At 53.0% G+C, this 17,320-nt stretch overlaps 1 protein-coding gene across 10 annotated transcripts in view; it reads right to left on the bottom strand.

The window, feature by feature from the left end:
* Nucleotides 1–17,320, bottom strand: part of KCNT1 (potassium sodium-activated channel subfamily T member 1) — a 69,785-nt gene that overhangs the window by 29,696 nt on the left and 22,769 nt on the right. For 2 of the 10 annotated variants that reach the window (XM_084493624.1, XM_084493625.1), the window contains exon 1: nucleotides 4,540–5,061. The exons of 7 other annotated variants lie outside the window; for them this stretch is intronic. In XM_084493624.1, coding sequence (XP_084349750.1) covers nucleotides 4,540–4,688 — 149 coding nt within the window. In that variant the 5' untranslated portion in view covers nucleotides 4,689–5,061. Of the gene's footprint in view, nucleotides 1–4,539; nucleotides 5,062–17,320 lie in introns of those variants that run through there. One more of the 10 variants, XM_084493619.1, reaches the window with a different exon arrangement.

Below are 17,320 nucleotides of genomic sequence, written 5' to 3'. Positions count from 1 at the left end.
CAACCCGAGCATGAAGAGGTGCTGGGGGATTCCTGGGATGCTGACCACAAGACAGACCCCAGATGGAGAACACCTCCAGTGCGCTCGCTGTGCTGGGGCAGGCTGCGGAGATGCCCCATGCTCAGCCGTGTGGGACATCCCCACCACTCCCATTTAGGGCAAATCCCTCCCAGATTCCCAGGCAAAACCCTAGGGAGCCAGCCAGGCTCTTTTTTCAGGTCGCCTCCGTGACAGCTCGCAGCAGCACAGCCCGCAGCACTCCGGCTTTCTGCGCACCCAGCGCTGCGGGGGCACATCTCAGCGCCGCCCGCACCGCCTGGCACCGCCGGTCCCAGCCCCCAGAGGAGCAGGGCAGGAGCTGTGCCCAGCACAGATGCAAAAACACTCTGCTGAGCACACCGTCTGGGTGCCTCCTGCCCCAGCACTGCTCCGTTTCTGGTAGAAGGTTCTGAGAAGTGGGGCTCAGCCCTGGTAGCGGAGAGCTGGGGCTGGTGGGGGGCAGATTTTTGCCATGGCAAAGGCAGTGCTCAAACAGCCAGACATAGGCAGACAGACAGACACACAGACCTGCCAGCACAGCCCCCTGAGAGCTCCTTTCTGGGGGCCAAATCCAAAAGAGCACCAGCAGATGAACCAAGGAGGGACCATGGAGGTGGGCAAGCCCCGGGAAGGACTCTCCATCCCCCCTGCAGCCAGCTCTCCCCAGAATCGCCTCACCTGAAGCTGGTGCACAAACAACACAGGCTTTTATTAAAGCAAAGCCAAAAGAAATTTGGAAAAATATCGCTTTTGGCTTCTTGCCCTCCCCCAGGGGGGTTCAGCCTGGCAACACAAAAGCTGCAGGTGGAACTTGCACCCGGCGCTTGTTCCCAAGACCTGCCATGGAGACCATTGCCGAGCAACCCGGCTGTTAAACGGAGAGGTTTTCATGGTCCCAGCAGCCCGACCGGGCCCTTCCACTCCTCTGCTTGTGTCTGGGCATCAGGCGACAAACACACACCCAGCACGAGCTGTTTGTCAACGCCTGGCGGCCCCCCGGGAGACCACGCATCGATTGCTCAGGAATTACATTTTCAAACATGTCTGGGAGGTTTTCTCGCTCTGCATCCAAGAAGCCTTGGTTAAACTCTCCCACCAGCGTGCTGCTATTCCTCGCCGGGCTGCTGCTCAGTTCCCTGTACCATGGCTGAAGCGAAGCCCCACTTCTCGGTGCCAAAAATACCACAACCGCCAGACGAGGAGAGGCTGGGGGCGGTGGGACCGCAGAGCCTGCAGAGGAGAGGTGAGGGAAGGAGCTAATTGCTGCCTTCAGCTACCCGGCGGGGCGAGAGGCAGCCAGACTCCTCTCCGCGTGCTGAAAGGACGGGAGGGAGCAGTCACAAGACGCAGCAAGGGAAATTCTGACTAGATATAAAGAAAAAATATTCACCCGCGGAGTGATCAAGCACTGTGATAGGCGGGCAGGGAGGCTGAGAAAGCTCCGTCCTGGGAGGGTTCCAAAACTTGGCTGGATCGGTCCTGAGCAACCTGATCCAACCTCAACCTTCATCCCCTGACAGCAGGCACAGACCTCCTGCCACCCCTTCCAACCTGAACTAGTCTACAGCTCTCATTTTCTTCCCCAAACCTTAGCATCTTCATTCGGTTTCAAACAACAGCACATCGTGGTCCTGCAGCCTGAGTTCAGGACTCCTGCAGCGTGCTCCTGCAATGCTCGGAGTGCCCGGAGAGCTCGCCCTGGGGCACACCAAAGCTCTGTGGAGCTCCGTGCCCAACCTCCATGCCATCCAGGACAGCAGGACCACTGCCAGCCCCTGGCCCTCCCAGCTTTTTGGGCAGATCTTCAAACCCGGAGCCGTTACGGGTATGCTTACAGTCCCTTAAGAATATCAGTTTGCCCCGGGATGCATAATGGCCAGAATTTCCCCTACTTCCCAGCAGAGCTGCATAAACAGGACACAATTATCTTGTAAAAATGTTTTTTGTTTTTTTTTTAAAAAAAGTCCACATGTCCGGTGATACAAAGAGATCAACAGCCCACGGAATGAGATCTGAGCACGGAGATTTACATATCCTCACGCCTGCCAGCAGCTGCCTCCCAGAGACAGAGCCCTGAGCTTGCAGCACCGCAGCAGCGCTCTACGGAGAGCACAGCGGAGAATTTGGCTTCCCTGTGATTTTGTCCCACCCTCTCCAAGTCCCCCCCAGCACCAGCCCCATCTCATTTGGGAATGAAGCCACCTCTCCCAGAGCTGCCTGGCCAGCCCCAGCCCGCTCGCACTGGTCCCCCCTGGGCCAGCCCCGTGTGCCCTTTGGTGGCCTCACCGTGCGCAATGTGTGGGGCCATGGAGCTCTCTGCTCCCCGATCCCTTCCCAAATTCTTTTCTCTCGTTGTGACCAAGAACCCCTAAAAGCTTTGAGGCGCTGCAGCGACTAAGAGACAGAGCAAGAGGCAAATAAAGTAGGTGAGAATAAAATTCCCTGGCTTCAGCTGTCTGGAGAGCTGCTCTGCATCCCTGGGAACATCCTGTAACCCACATCTTCTCCCACCGCCACCGTGCAATTTCACTCCCAGCAACAATTCCTGCTAACTCGGTAACGCTGCTTCTGTCTGGCTTTGGAGGAGACGAAGCGTCTCAGACGTATTCATAATTTCAGAAGCAATCTTCTTCCCTTTGTTGCCTGCAGACGCAGTGCCATACGAGTGCACAAACCTCGCTCATAACAGCCAACTTGATTACCAAGGAGCAGCGCAGGAGAGCTCAGCAGTCAAGGAATTCGGGCTCAGCCGGCTGCCAGAGGAGCGCAGAAGTGTTGCCATCAACTTCTAAACCTCTTGCCAGGACTGTCCCCAGCACCACCACCAGCTCCTTGCAACAGGACTGCAGCAAAACCCGTGACTTCCAGGGAAACCCAGGACTCTGGGGTCAACGCTGGGTCTTTATGAAGCCCTGGGCAGGAATCCCCATGTTTAACTGCAGCTGATTAGCAGGGGTTGGGATGATTTCATACAAGTCCCCCAGCTGCAGGAATGAGCCTTGTCCCAGCCCTGGCACATCTGGGTTTGAGAGGCCTGGCACCGTGCTGAGGGGCACATCGCAGCGCCTGCAGGGGTGCCAGGAGCACGTGGTGCCAGCAGCATGGCTCCAAGCCGGGTGGGTGAGCTGTCTGCCATTTGGAAGGAAGGCACAAAACCAGAGAAGGCACCCCTGGGAGCACAGATGGAGATTGCCTGTCGAAGCACGATGACACCCCCCAAAATCAGGGACGTGCTTCCCGTGTACCCGCACGACACCCAGCTGCAGCCTCCCTTACGATTGCAGCTTTTGGATGCGCCAGCCCCAGCCTCACGAAGTCAGAAGGCAACAAACCCACCCAAAAATCAGCGCCGGTGCCATCTGGAGAGCTGGCACATCACGTCCAGGCAGAGACCTGCACTCGGAGCACTGTGGGCACAGCAGGACTCTGCTTCCCAGGCCCAGTGCCAAATCAGGCACTGGGCCCAGCACGGCACCAGGGGGTTGGACACGCCGCCAACCCTACCCGTGCCCCCTCCTGAGGGGTTGCACCTCCTAATCCTTGCTTGCTGCTACCTCTGCCAGCCCACCACGGGGCTACGGGAGGATGCTGCAGCCCAGGCAGTTAATTCCTTCCAGCCTAATGCCAAGCAAGTAAAATCCACCGTGAGCAGGAGCCTTCCTACTGTGCTAATTTGCACTGGAAACCAGAGCTAGAAACAGCACCGAAATCACATCCTGGGAGATACACAGCACACAACCACAGGTGAGGCGATTTTTGCTGAGAGGGAAGAGAGCATGGATGGGCTGAAATGCTGGAGAGATGGGAAAAAAAAAATAAAAATAAAAAATAAAAATAAACAGAACGAGAACTGAATTGCTGATATATGCATCCTCGTTATAACGAGGGGACCCAGCTTCTTCTGAAACACTGTGCAATGTGCATCGTTTTTATCCTCCTAAAAAATAGCACGTTTCTGCCTGTACATATCAGATGTGTGCTTGCAGAAAGAGGCTGCAGCATTTTCTACGGTAGCTTTTTTTTTTTTTTTTTTTTCCCAGTTGTAAATAAATTATTCCTCGGAAGGGGGATCGAGCATCTTTTCTCCCAACTGCAAACATGGTGCTTCTGCACAGTGCGTGCTGTGCTGTAGGCAGTGTAAATAAGCTTCAGCCTTGTAGCGCACAGAGAAGGTGCAGTACAAGTTAACAGTGTCATGTAGCAACCCTACAGTCTTGGGGCTGCCATTCACACATGCTTATGGCATATTAAAAAAACATGGAACACTTATAAAAAATGTAAAGGAACTGGCTTTCCTCTGCCCCAGCTACCCATTTCATAATCCAACTTCAGAGCCCCTGTGGCTCTTTAACATCTCTCGCAGAAGGATTTCATCTGCCACCCCTCCAGCCCCTGGTAGCACTAATCCTTTTTTCCCTTTATTCAAAAGATGAACCCTGCTGCCTCCCCCCCCCCTCCAAAAAAAGAAAAAACCCACGCACCACTGCAGTCCTGCAATACCTTTGTCCGACATCGCTCCCCAGGGATCCCATCCTCCGAGCCGGTAACAAGGGGCTCACCCCGTGGACATCCTCGGTGGTTGCCGGTGGGACGGTTTTCACGTGCGAGTTGCTCTCGGAAGGGGAATTCTTCAGCTTGGCTCTCGCCATCCTGCGAGCCTCGGCTGCTCCGAGACTCCCTCCTCTTTCCCCCCTGAACTCTCCTGTACATCGCAATCCTCACCGCATTCAGTTCAGAGCCGGCGGCACGTACCATCTCCTTCCTCCTTCCCTCTCCCCACTCGCAGCAGCCCAGTGGAACAATCCTGCCCTGTGCATTTATTTTGGTAGTGAGGGGAGTCCAGGCAAACTCTCCGGCCTTGCTGCTGCAACCAATTCGGTGCAAAAGGACCGGGGAAACGCTCACAATGCAGAAAGCTCTGAAATGGCTTTGTTCGGTAAATAATGCAATTGCCTTGGCAGCCTCCTTTAAAAAACAGATGATTGCTTTACTCTTATCACCACCAGCAGGGCAGGGGACAAGGGATTATTTTTTCCCCATTCCTGTTTTTTCAGTAGCGACATGAGGGGGAGGAAGCTATTTTATCTTATCCCTCTGTGTAAAGAGCAGTGTGGACGGGGTGCCAGGGAACAGACGCAGTGTGCTTGGCTCACAGACACCAAGCAGCAGAGCAAGGTTCCTCCTAAACATACCCGTGGTGAGCTGAGAGGTGGGAACCCACTGCTGCTTCCCTCTGAGCAGGCAGTGGGCACACAACAAGCCCACCTGGAGGTGTTCAAGTAGACCCCAGAAGGGTGCTGTGCCATGACAGCCTGGCTTTCCCTCCCCAGATGAAAGCCCCAGCTGCTGCTCCTTGAACTCGCTCAGCATCCATTTCTCAAGACATCAAGCAGAGCAGGGAAATCTTCATGGCCAGGGGAGCCCCAGGCAGGGGATAAATCCATCAGGTCCCCCCATGTGGGGCTGCATCTCGTCCTCTTTCTGGGGGTGCCACCAGCCCATAGCTGCTCCTGCTATGGGAGCATCTTCCAGCTGGCCTCAGTAGTGTCAGAGCTCATGGGGACAGTGCCACAGCACCACGGACAGAAGCACCCCAACACCGCCCATGGAGAGCCTCAAAACCACCCCACGGAGCATCCCAAAACCATCCAACCACCTCCTTCCTCTGCTGTGCCAGGGGCCCATCGAGCCCAGGCTCTGCTGGCAGCTCTCCTCCCTGCTGTCAGTGCCTCGAGGGGCCTCGTCCCGGGACACAGAGGCAGTCCCAGGCTGGTGGGGAAGAGAAACCAGGTCCCTGCCTCCTGTTAACAAAACCCACGTTTGCCTACTCAGCGAGTAATTTCTTAATGGGATTTCTCCGTACGATGTGTTTTATTTCAGCATTTTGAAATGTAAAATGGATAAAAAACCGCAACCCATTTACTGATGTGCCAGCTTTCAGCACACATTTAATTTCTCCTTTTGCCTCAAAATGATTCATCAGATCAATGCGCCTGGGTCCTCACCGAGCTGCTCCTGCCTGCCTCGGGGCTTGCTTCAGCCCCCCAGCCCCTGCCCCAGCCCACACTGTGTCCTCTGCTTCGTGCCCCCCGGCCAAAAAGGGCCAGGGGCTGGGGCTGTGGGACAACTCTTGTCCTACAGGCAACTACCTGTTGGCTCTGCTCTGCGTGGTGTCCCCAGCTCCAGAGGAATAAGACATTCAGCATCGAGGTTTGATGGGAAAAGTGGCTTATGCTGAAATTCTAACCCCGGCGCTAATGCCATCAAGCAGTGGCACTGGGGATAAAGAGGTATTATTAGGGAAAGGCTTGGGGAATTTTAGCAGAAAATTGAAGCCCTCCTGTCACACTTCTGTTGTACAGGAGGTGACAAAAAGCACGCAGCCGAGCCCCTTGAGAAACTCAGCTCCTGCCTGTGGGAGCCTCTACCCGAAGACACCTCTTCCATTAGGCACTTAACACGAGCCAAGGCACAAAAAACAGGAGAGAGAGGAGCGATCCAAGGCAGGGTCACAAGAAACAGGACACGGGGCTGCTGTTCTGACCGGCTTCTTCCCTTCTGAGGCAGGAAAGAGGCTGTCCAAAGCCGAGGAAACCTCCCGGAGGCTGCCAGGTCCTCCAGAGAGGGTCAGGGCTGTGTGCTGTTCTTCAGGCTGCAGCACACGAAGCTGCTGGCAAGGGGAAAAAAGCAAAGAAGCACTCGACTGCCAGGTCGCTGGTGGAGCACGATGCTGTCTGTAAGAGGGGAAGGGCTCGCACTGAGTGCTGCAGCTCGGAAAGCGAAGGTCTGTTACTCAGCAAAAGATGTTGAAGACTAATTGCAGGTCCCCTGTGCTGCTGATGCCAGTTTATGGCTGATGGATGCTTACCCAGAATTCGGGCAATGCAACAGCCAAAAGGCAGCACTCAATATATAATGAGCGGTGTCCAGAATGCCTGTTCTTGCTGGGAAGTTGCATGTTCCTAGAAAGAGCAATGGCTGTAAGACGTAGCCCAAAGCACACGGTACGAGAAGGCAAAGGACACCCCCAAGCATGGGACCACGGTGAAGGGAAGCCACCGAAACACAGCCCCACAACTTCACGGGCCGAACCAGAATTCCCCTGGAAATATTTGCCCGGCTAAACGAGTGCCAAATATCCGGCTGCAAGCCAGGAAGCCAGCGTTTCATTTTAGTTTGAGAACCCATTACAAACTGCTGAGCTCTCATTCCGGGGCCTGCATTATGCAGAGCCCACTGCTGTGCCAGGGTCTAGGGAAATGGCTCAGAATTGCTCAGCAGCAGTTGCAGTCATAATAATATTTCTTAAGATAGGATTTAAAAAAAAAAAAAAAAAGCAGCAGATTTTTCCTTAGTCTTAATTGAATCCACAGCAACTGTCTCATTAGATATTTCCCTTTTATCTAGGTAGCTTTCAGTCCCAACTGCCAAAACTCCTTTTACACACTGGTTCAACGTATTAATAATAAAGCATGATCTAGCTTATTGTAAGGAGCTGATGAAATGAGAAGGTGGTACTTTTTTTTTTTTTTTTTTTTTTGCAAATTCTTCTGGCAAATAAACCCATTATGCTGAGACAGAACCCCAAAGTGTTAGCGTGACAGCTTTCTGTAAGAAAAGCCAATTTAATACCTTTAAAAACCTTGAGAATTTGCCCTGAGAGGCATAGACTCCATGCAGGAAGACTTCAGAAAACCACACGAAGTAACTCGCTCATGTAGGGGTGCACATTTTGCTACAAAACCCCTGTGCTCAGCGTTGCAGCAGCACCGCACCGGAGAGACGCCAGCACCCATCACCCCATGCAAGGGGCTGCTGTGCTAACAGGACTACAGGGAAATAAAGACTCATTAAGGTTCGTTATGAGATCACTAGCAAACCCCCAAGTTCTGGGGAGCTCTGGGAGCTGCCCCAGGACCATCACTGCTGGCCCAGGCTGCCCAGCTCTGCACCGGGCCACATCCTGCCCTTGCAGGGCAGCTGTCACCACTTCGTGCCACAACCCCGAGGAAAGGCAAGGTCCCACGCAATTTTAACCACCACAACATCTTCAGTAGATGCAGCGCTACCTAAATTTCAAGGGCCCTACAAGTTTAACAGCATGACATTAGCATTTTGGTAAACTTCAGAGCACCGCTAATACTTGACAAACGTTACAGATTTTCCTGGCCAAGCCTTTTGCTGAAGTGTTTTTCAAGAAGCGAACCCGGGCCGGATCTGCCCGTTAGTCACCGGGGAATGCCCTACATTTCCACAATGCATTTTGCAAACAGCATTTCAAAACCTGCCAATGCCTCAAGGTTGCCAAGGTTAGTGCACAGCCCTGCAAAGCCAGCGGCTCCACGAGGCTCCTGCAGCCAGCCTGGCATTGAGAGGCACAAAGAAGAGCTGCTAAACACCGGCAGAGGCACCTCTCTCCAACTGAGCTGGCTGAAAATGTCAGTATTTTTCAGGAGACTTAAAGATTTTTTTTTTATTTAGCTTTTTTTTTTTTTTCTCTTTTCCAAAGGGAAATTAAAATTGCAGAAGACTGAGGTTTGGCTTCCTCACTAGAATATCTTTTTCCTCTGACATTCGTTTCAGTTAAAACAACAAATTTGTCAAAAAGAAAAAAAAAAAAAGTGTTGATGCTCCCTTTTCTTTCTCTGCGTGGGATGCATCCCTTCCATCTCCGTGGGGTGCCAGCGCTTCTCATCCTCCCAGCGCCGCGCTGCAGGCAGCGAGCCCAGAGGCTCCCCGGGAGCACCTGAGCTGCTCACCACCTGCAGCACTGGCCCAAGTAATTCTTTTCCAACCATGCCAGATCCTCCTGCCCATATTTTTGACCATCCAACAGTAGGTGGAGTTGCGGTTAATGACAGGGCTGAAGCCAAAGAGCCTCGGTTCCTTTTACAGTTGAAAATGCGATATCGATACATTGATTGCTTCAGAATTGCAGAGAGATTAAAATATGCAGGAGATACTTGGGAATCTTCCCTGAACAGCGAGGATGTGCTCGTCTATTGATAACCAGGCTTAGAAAATAAAGCCTATATTGATCCTGGATCGACCTGAAAACCTCTCTCCACTTCCCTTCCATCAGTGAGGTGAGGAAGCCCGCCCGGCACACCATGGGAGCAGGAGTCCAGCACCCGGCTGCTGTGGGGAGCCAGCAGGTCCTTCTGGGCGAGGAGCACACCACGAGCACTGGGTTCAGAAGAGAAACAACCCAACCCTCTCTGCAGGGGTTGGGGAAAAGCCAGGGGACGGCTGGAGGCTCTGAGCCAGCACCCAGGGATGCCAAAGGGGTGCTGGGGACGAGGCCACCACAGCATTTGGCAATTCAATGCACCTGGGATGTGGTTTGCAGCTAAGCACGTGTGAAGCCCCGCACCTGGCACACGGCAGCTCCCAACCCTCCCTCTCTTCCCGAGCAGCAGATTGCCAGAGGTTCTGGGGGGGTTTCCCAGGACTTTGCCTTTCTTTGCAGTGACCCCGTGTCTTGGCAGCCTCATAAAGAGATCCAGCAATGGGCTGCACGCAGCAGGAGAAAGCATTTCAATGACTCTCCCCGTGTTCTCTGTGCACAGAGGCATTATTATTCTCCATTTGCATTACTGTCACACCGAGAGGTCCCAGCCAAAACAAGCCTCAGCTCTCCTGGGTTCGGCACAAGCACAGAGCAGCAAGCCAGGCCCCTGCAAGCCTGAACTCTGACCCGGGCTGGGGTGGGATGCAGGGCAGGACAGAGAAGGGGGAAAAAACCCCCTTCCCAGGAGCTTGCTCAGAGATTTTGGCCTTTTTGAGCCCTCCAGCTAAGAAGCCAGCAATTAGTTCAGTGTCACGGCTCCCCACACAAGGACATTCAGTGCCAGGGACTTCAAGCTGGGCTTGGAGCAACCGGAGAGACAAGGTGCAGGGCAGCAATGCTCACAGGGACTGGGGCAAAGCAGCTCTGTCTGCAGCATGTGCACACCAACCCCTAAAGCACAAGCAAGCAAACGGGGTGTGCCCAGTCTCGCAGCCATCTCCACCAGCTTCTGGTCCCTCCAGGCACCACCTTGGCAGGGTTAATTCCTGTGCACAACAGGACCCCGAGAAGTTCCCCGAGAAGCAGCTGGACGGATCTACACCACTGCGAGCTCTCCTTTGTATCCAGGACTCTTTCCTGACGTTTGTCTTTTTAAAAGCAACGCCGTTCATATGAAAAGTTGATTACTTCCACTTGTTATAATTATTCTCACAAATAAAATCCAGCTATTCCCCCCTCTGCGAGTATGGGGGATAATGGTCCTTACCCTTCTCAGCAAAGCGTTTAAGTACCCAGCCTGAGAAGCTCTGTTCAGAGCGCTAAGTGTTATTATTAAACTGTCATTAAAAGCATTTCAGGAGAAGTTCATAAAACCGCAGGGATTTCGGGCGTCGCAGCGGCTGCCGGGAGGGCAGCTCAGCTCGGTGGATATTGCCAAAAGTGCCAGCCATGCGACAAGACCCCGCTGCCTTCAGCAGCCTCTCCTGGGGCAGAATGGACAGTGCCAGGATAAGCTGTAAGCCCCTTACCCATGCTGTGCCAGGGGATCAGCCCCCACTGGGACTGGGATTTGGTAAGGGGGTACCCAAAAGAGCCCGACCAGAGAGCCCAGAGCAGCAGCGTGCCACTGTCCACCACATCCCCTGGCAGCTGCCCGAGCCTTCGGTACCGCAGCAGACACCGGACACTCACAGAAGCACAGGAGATTTGTGTGACTGTGCAGGATGCTCTTTTCTTGCTCTCTCTCCCCATTTAATCCTGGCAAAGCAACCAGCCAAGGCGATTGCAGAGCCCCGGGAGCAGCTTCAAGCAGGGACTCTCCGCCTGGTAGGGTCTGCTCAGCAAAGCTGGGAGACTTCTGGGATAAACTGGAGCGCTGCGGTTTCAGGGAATAACACTTCAAAAATGGAGGGAAGCATATTTAGCAGCAGCAAGAGGGCTGGAAATAGAAGGAAGCCTTTGAAGAGCCTGGCTGCTGGATATGGATGGGAAAATTACGTACAGCAAGAAAACGCGCGCAGGGCTGGCAGGCAGGCTGCAAGCCCAGATGGGGACGGTGTGTCTGATTGCAGAAGAGCCTTTGATTTCACTTCTCTTCCTCACTTCTCCACATTAACATTTCCAACGTTAACAAATGGCCACGGGTCCAACAGGGGAGAGCATCTCCTTTAGGTGCCCAGGGCTCCGGCAGGGCCCAGCACCGTGCAGCCAGGCTCCGCGGCTCCGTGCCAGGGGCTGGGGGTCCCTGGTGCCTCTGGCTGTGGTGCCCGCAGAGCCAGGGCTTACGTAACAGCAGGGACGTGAGCGCTGTGTGTGCCGAATCCCAAAACTGTCATCGCAGCCTTTACAAACCCATTTTTACCTCCCTAAGTGTGGCTCGTCAGCGACGAGCATGAAAGCTGCAAAACCAGCATGTTAACTCGGGACTGCTCGGCGAAGCCTTTCGGAGGAAGAAATAGAGCAGACATGAAGAGATGCTGAATAAATATCCCTACTGAGCCGTGGTGCCTCTGGCACCGGGTTCGTGTTTCTTGGTGCATTTTACATGTTCGGGAGCGGAGCAATGAGGCCCCGGAGCCTGACAGGGACTCGTGATCTCTTCCCAATTTTCTTGACAAAGCTGATGCCAGGTTAAAACGGCCAGGGGAAAAGGGGCACGTATCTGTATACTCGTCACAGCTGCTGGAGTCAGTGAGGAAATTAAAAGCCCTGGGGTAAAATCTAAATATATATCTGCAAGCAAAGCATGAAAACTCTCCAGCTAGTGCAGAGCAACCCGGCACGGCTGAGTTCCTTTTCCAGGAGAGCACGTAACAAGGCTGCTGCCAACCTCTCAGGGTTTAATGGGAACAGTGATGGAGCTGACACCATCGGGGCTCCACGGCGGTGCTCGTGGTGAGCGATCCCCGCATGGCACGGGCGGCACGGCGGCTGCAGACCCGCTCCCCCTGCACTGCCTGCCATTAGCTGCAACCCGTTGCCTGCCACCGTAACGAACTTTGCACTGCTGGTGTTTGTTACCCCAAGAATTAATGTGGTGCCTTTTCCCCATGAAGCAGAGGATGCCTCACAAACACTGCTCAGTGCAGCCGGCCATGCCCGCGGTGCAGCGGGGACGCAGACGTCCCTGTGGCCAGGGTGGGTGCATGGCGTGGGGTGGGCTTGCAGGACAGGGAGCTGCTAACACGCACCACAGAGACTTTCAAAATGACAAAGTCGTTCCTAATTTGCAATTTTAAAGGACTCTGAGCCTTTTCTGCATGAGTTTTTTTTTTTTTCTTCCCCAGAAACTTTGTAATTAAACTATTAAAATTCTAGTGAAATGACCTTTAAACTGCAAAACAGTATTTACTGAGGAAATGGCTCCAAGGTTCTGCTTAAAATGCGGAGAATTTTAGCACCTAGAAGCCTTCCTTAATTTTTTTTTTTTTTCTTTTTTAAAAGATGAATCTTCAAAGGAGAAACTTAGGCCTTAGGACTCTCCATCAGCTCTGCCAACTGTGTCTCACGGTAATAAAAACTTCCTCTGTCCTCAGGGCCACTGGATCATTTGACATACCATTCGCCATACATTTCCAGTATCTGTCACCGCTCATTTTTCTAATACATTACATAAGATAGAGAAAACTGCAAGTCCCTACGAAAACAGATTCAGGATGCGCTGCAGAAATGAGGCATGAACTCGGTGGAGTTTCTGACAGCCTCATCGGGCTGTGTGGGAAGGACAAGAACAGGGTTTGTACCAGACCATTGACCTCCAAGTACATTTCTTATTTTAAATTCAGCGAGGAAGTTCTGCTTCCCACCAAACAGTGCTGTAGCTGAGCTCTGCCATGAGCCAGGCATCACTCAACGCCCAGGCAATGTGCAATGTCAAGGCTCGTGCTGTGCCCAGGTACCACTGGGGGCACAAACAGGCACTCTCTATTCACACCCACAGCCTAAAGAAGGGATCAGCACCAGGACATGCAAAGGAGAAGAAACATTCCCTGTGTGCTGCTTGGCCATAAGAACCACCAGGGAAAACACGCAGAGTTCCTAAATCCTTAAACGCAGCATTCATGGGATGGAGATGGTCTTTGGTCTCCCTGCATTTGATATACACTGGCGAAAATGGAGTAAAACAGGCAGAGCACTGCATGAAGCACCATGTGCCTGATGTGAGGGGCCCCCAGAGACCCCTCTGCATGACCCCTGAAGTTCTCCCCGAGGAGCTGAGTGCTGCTGTACAGGAGAGCTCTGTGCTGCCTTCTGCCGAGGAGTGAGAGCTGAGCGACAGCCGTGGGCAGCAGCCAGCCAGGAGGCTCCAGGCTGCTGCTCGTCTGCCAGCAGCTTCTGCTCAGCCCCATAACCAAGTCCTGCACAGGGACAGGGATGGGGACAGGGACGTCCCTGCTCAGAGCCGGTCTGACAGCAGGTGCTGCCTCACAGACACCTCGTCCTCGCTGTCTACATTTACAGTGAAAAGCACACGTAAAATATAAAATTCTTGGCCTATTCTCATATCTCGTATAAGGACACACATCAATAAAAAGCAACAGACCCCCATTTTTTAAACAGTGTCTCCACAGAGAGCTGCAAACTGTTATTCCTCAGCGTCCCTCCACTTACACTCGTTCTCGCCAGGCAGAAGCTTTCAGGAAGAAAGGCTGTTTAATAAACAGACATCTACAACATACGTCTCTGATCTCGCAGTCTCATCATCTGAAAATGAGTCCATTAAAGCAAGTGAGAAACTCTCTGATCATTAAGTTTGTTTAATGTGATCAAGATTAAATTATACCATGAATTTGTTAATATCTGAACCAGCCAGTTCAGTTGTTCTCCCCTCTCTCCCTAAGACCTGGCAGTGAGAAACAGAGCAGCTTAGCGAGGAAAAAGGCTTTAGAAGGTGTCTTAATAGTTAAAACTCCTAAAAGTTGCTCAAGGAAAGCAGCCACCAGGTCCCAAAGCCGATTTCTGTGCCCTCCCACGCTCACTAACGCATCCGACCAGCAGCAGCACCCGCTGTGCTCTCTTACATCATTAGAAGCGAGCATGGGCACACCAAAAAGCACCCGCGGTGCCGGAAAAGGGCATGGGACTCATCCAAACATGCGTTTCATCTCATTCTACCCTCATTCCAAAGATTCCCCTGCAGCAGAGAGGAAGGGCCCTCCTTTGCCTCCTCCCTCCCCAAAAGCCCGGCGGGGCCATGTTCCACTCCGCTGGCTCCGGAGGACGGTCCCTGTGATCTCAGCCGCGCACAGAACCAGGCAGCAAAGCGGCCCGTGGGGATGGGAGCAGCAGTATTTGGCAGGACAGATCCTTGCATGGCACGGTGCCATTTGCTTCAGCAAAGTTACACGCTGAACACAATTTGTGCCTTAAATCCTAAGCTGGAATGCCTGCCTGCAGCACAGCATATCCCCAGCTCTGGAAAAAAAAACGCACATCACAGGAGACAACGACACTTCCCTGTACAGCACAGAGGCGGAACAGCCTCTCTGTGCAAAGGATCTCCCTGGATGCACCTAACCAACCCCATGGGGCACGGTGCAAATGCCAGGATGGATTTCTGCCTCATCCCAAAGCTGAGCACCAGCTCTGCAGCCCCAGCATGGACAGCATGAGCATCCCTTGCACCGTCCTGCTGCTGCAGCCTGCACACCTCAGCTCCACACCTGTCATCCCTGCCACGAGCCATTGGAATGGCCCTGGGTATCAAATCCAACCCGCTGGGTTCAGTTTTCTCAAGGATTTGATAGCTGGGCTTTGCTCTTTTTCACAGCTTTTTGTTTTTCTGTTTTTATCACACGCCATCAGGAAGCGTCTGTCCTTCATACATACGCAATGTGCTCTGCGCACGTCCATGAGCAGAAATCTTTGTACCACCACTTTGGACCCTGGAAGGCAGCTCTGAACGTTTCATAGCCACAAAGCATTGCATCCGGCATTAAAATGCATTTACAAGCAAAGTTCCTAGTAAGAAAGAAATATCTCCCATTAGAGACCATAACAAGAGCAGGCCAGAAATTGTTTTTCCTCTCAATTTTAGCCCAATGGCTGCTGGCAATAAACCTCTCCATCAGCACTGGGCCGTTCTAAGTGCAGATGCTGTGGGAAGTTCGAGCGAAGTGACAATATTGAGCGTTAAAAGCACTTTGGAGAAAGACAAAGAGGAGCAATCGCTGGATGCCAGCTGTGGCGGAGGCTCGTGAGACCTCACAGCTCTTTGTGCCACCATCCCTCCACCACGCAGCACTCTTGGTGACCCAGCAGGCCGTCAGCTCCCGCAGCAGAGCTTTCCAGCTCACAGAAACACCCGCACAACAGCTCAGTGACAGCAGCACGAGGGATCAGCCCAGCCCAGAGGGATTCTCTGAATCCTTTCTCTGCACGGGGAAACCTCGCGGTGCCAATTTAGCGAACTGGAACCGAAGGCACATATGTAGGCAGTGACAAACCTGAGGCAAGAGGGGGTGAGAAGGTGCACAGCAAAGGCAAGCGGCCCCTTTCCTGCTTGCATGCCGGCTGGTGGGCGAGCACACTCATGCACGCCTGTGTGCGTGAGCGTGTCAGGAAGCGTATGTCACCGCGCCGGAGAGGCGGCGCTGCTCCGGATGACTAGAAAGACCAATCCAAAGTCATCCGAAGTGGGAACTGAAGTGTCAGAGAAGGCCTCCACTCCCAACAGCGTGGGCGTAATTGCATCAAACTGTAATGAAGCGAGCCCGTCTTCAGAATCCAAGCCTGGGAACAGTGACTAAATAGCTTCACCGAATAAATGTCTTTCCAGGGACCAGCTGTAACTTCTTGCTGAGAAATATGAGCACCTCCTAATACCCTTTCCTCTAGCCCTGAACAAACAATGTGACTGTGCATTATAAATACCAAGCTAAATTAGTACACTAGCATGCATTGCAATTATTTCAATTAAGCTCTCTTCTAATAACCAATTACTACCCATTTTATTAAATTAGAAATTTTTCAAGCAATACTCCCATACGGAGCTATTAGCCCAGAGGCAATTACACACTTCACACTTTGACACGTGGACACTGGGTGGATGAGTTTCCTTAGGGCTGTGCAGCTCTCCCCTGCCCCAGTCCTGCAATCACACCCAGAGCCGGCCTGAAAGGAAAAGTTTTAGACGGTGTAGAAAGCATTTTAGCTTTGAAAAAATGCATTTAGCATCTGTCCACAGGAGAGCTTTCTGTTTAAGATTTTTGACACACACACCGAGTAGCATGCTATGTGCAGCAAGAGGGCTAATTTCCAATTAAATAGCTCATGGTGATTTATTATGGCATTCAAAAGTACGACAGCACATCTTGGCCCGATGCTGATGTCCTAACAGCCAAAGATCTCGTGCCGAGAGCCTTCCTTGAAGGCGCGAGCCACCGGCTGCCCCACGGGAAGCCACAGAGCTCACGTTGGTGCCAGCCACCAGCGGCAGCACCACTCGAGCCTCAGCTGCCTCCTGAACCAAGGACAGAGCTGGATGAAGCTGGGAGCAAGAAAAAACAAAGAGAGGAGCTGTCCCCATGGCGAGGGGCTGGTGCCTGGTGTGGCCACTGATATGCTGCGTCCTGGCTGTGCCACTGCCACCTGCCCGCTGCCTGCTGGAGCAGGGCTCCCACGTGAAGCACTCGCTCCACCAGTCCCAGGGGTGGAAAAACAGCCGCTTTTGGCAAAGGCCTCCCTTCCTCGTAAACATTGAGCTGTTTGATTTTTTTTTTTAATTATTTTTTATTTTTTTGCTGCTTTATGACAGGATAGCACATTTCTCAGCGATGTCACTCCTGCCCACAGAATGGCAAGGTCTCAAGCTGACATTTGCTGAGCATCTTCACCACCTGCTCCCCAGAAACGCTCCTCTCCTCGACAGGGGAGACGTTCTCCTCGGCAGCTCCTGCCACCGGGGAGCTGCACCTCGTGCTTGGCAAGCAATGGCTCGCAGAGGGCCAGCACGGCCATAGCAGCAGCACAGCATCAAGAAGCCCTGCTCCCGAATCAACCCCTCCTGCATCAACCCGAGGTCAGGAACAGAGTACAGCAAGGACTGATAAAAGCAATGACTTTTCTAACAGCCACCACCAGAGCCCGGGGACGGCCGTGAGACACGCAGAACAGCTCTGCAACCAACCTACCCGCGGCCCAGAAGGGAAACTCGCAGCCCAGACAGCAATCACTCCCTGCCTGAAGGTAGCTGCTACGTTCGCCAAGCAATAATCCTGCTCCTGCTCGAGCCTGCGTGGGTTGCAGGAGGCGCAGTCACTGATCCAAGCA

This window comes from Aythya ferina, assembly GCF_964211825.1.
Source record: "Aythya ferina genome assembly, chromosome: 20".
Classification (NCBI taxonomy): Eukaryota; Metazoa; Chordata; class Aves; order Anseriformes; family Anatidae; genus Aythya; species Aythya ferina.
This window is presented reverse-complemented; position numbering and strand designations above follow the sequence as displayed.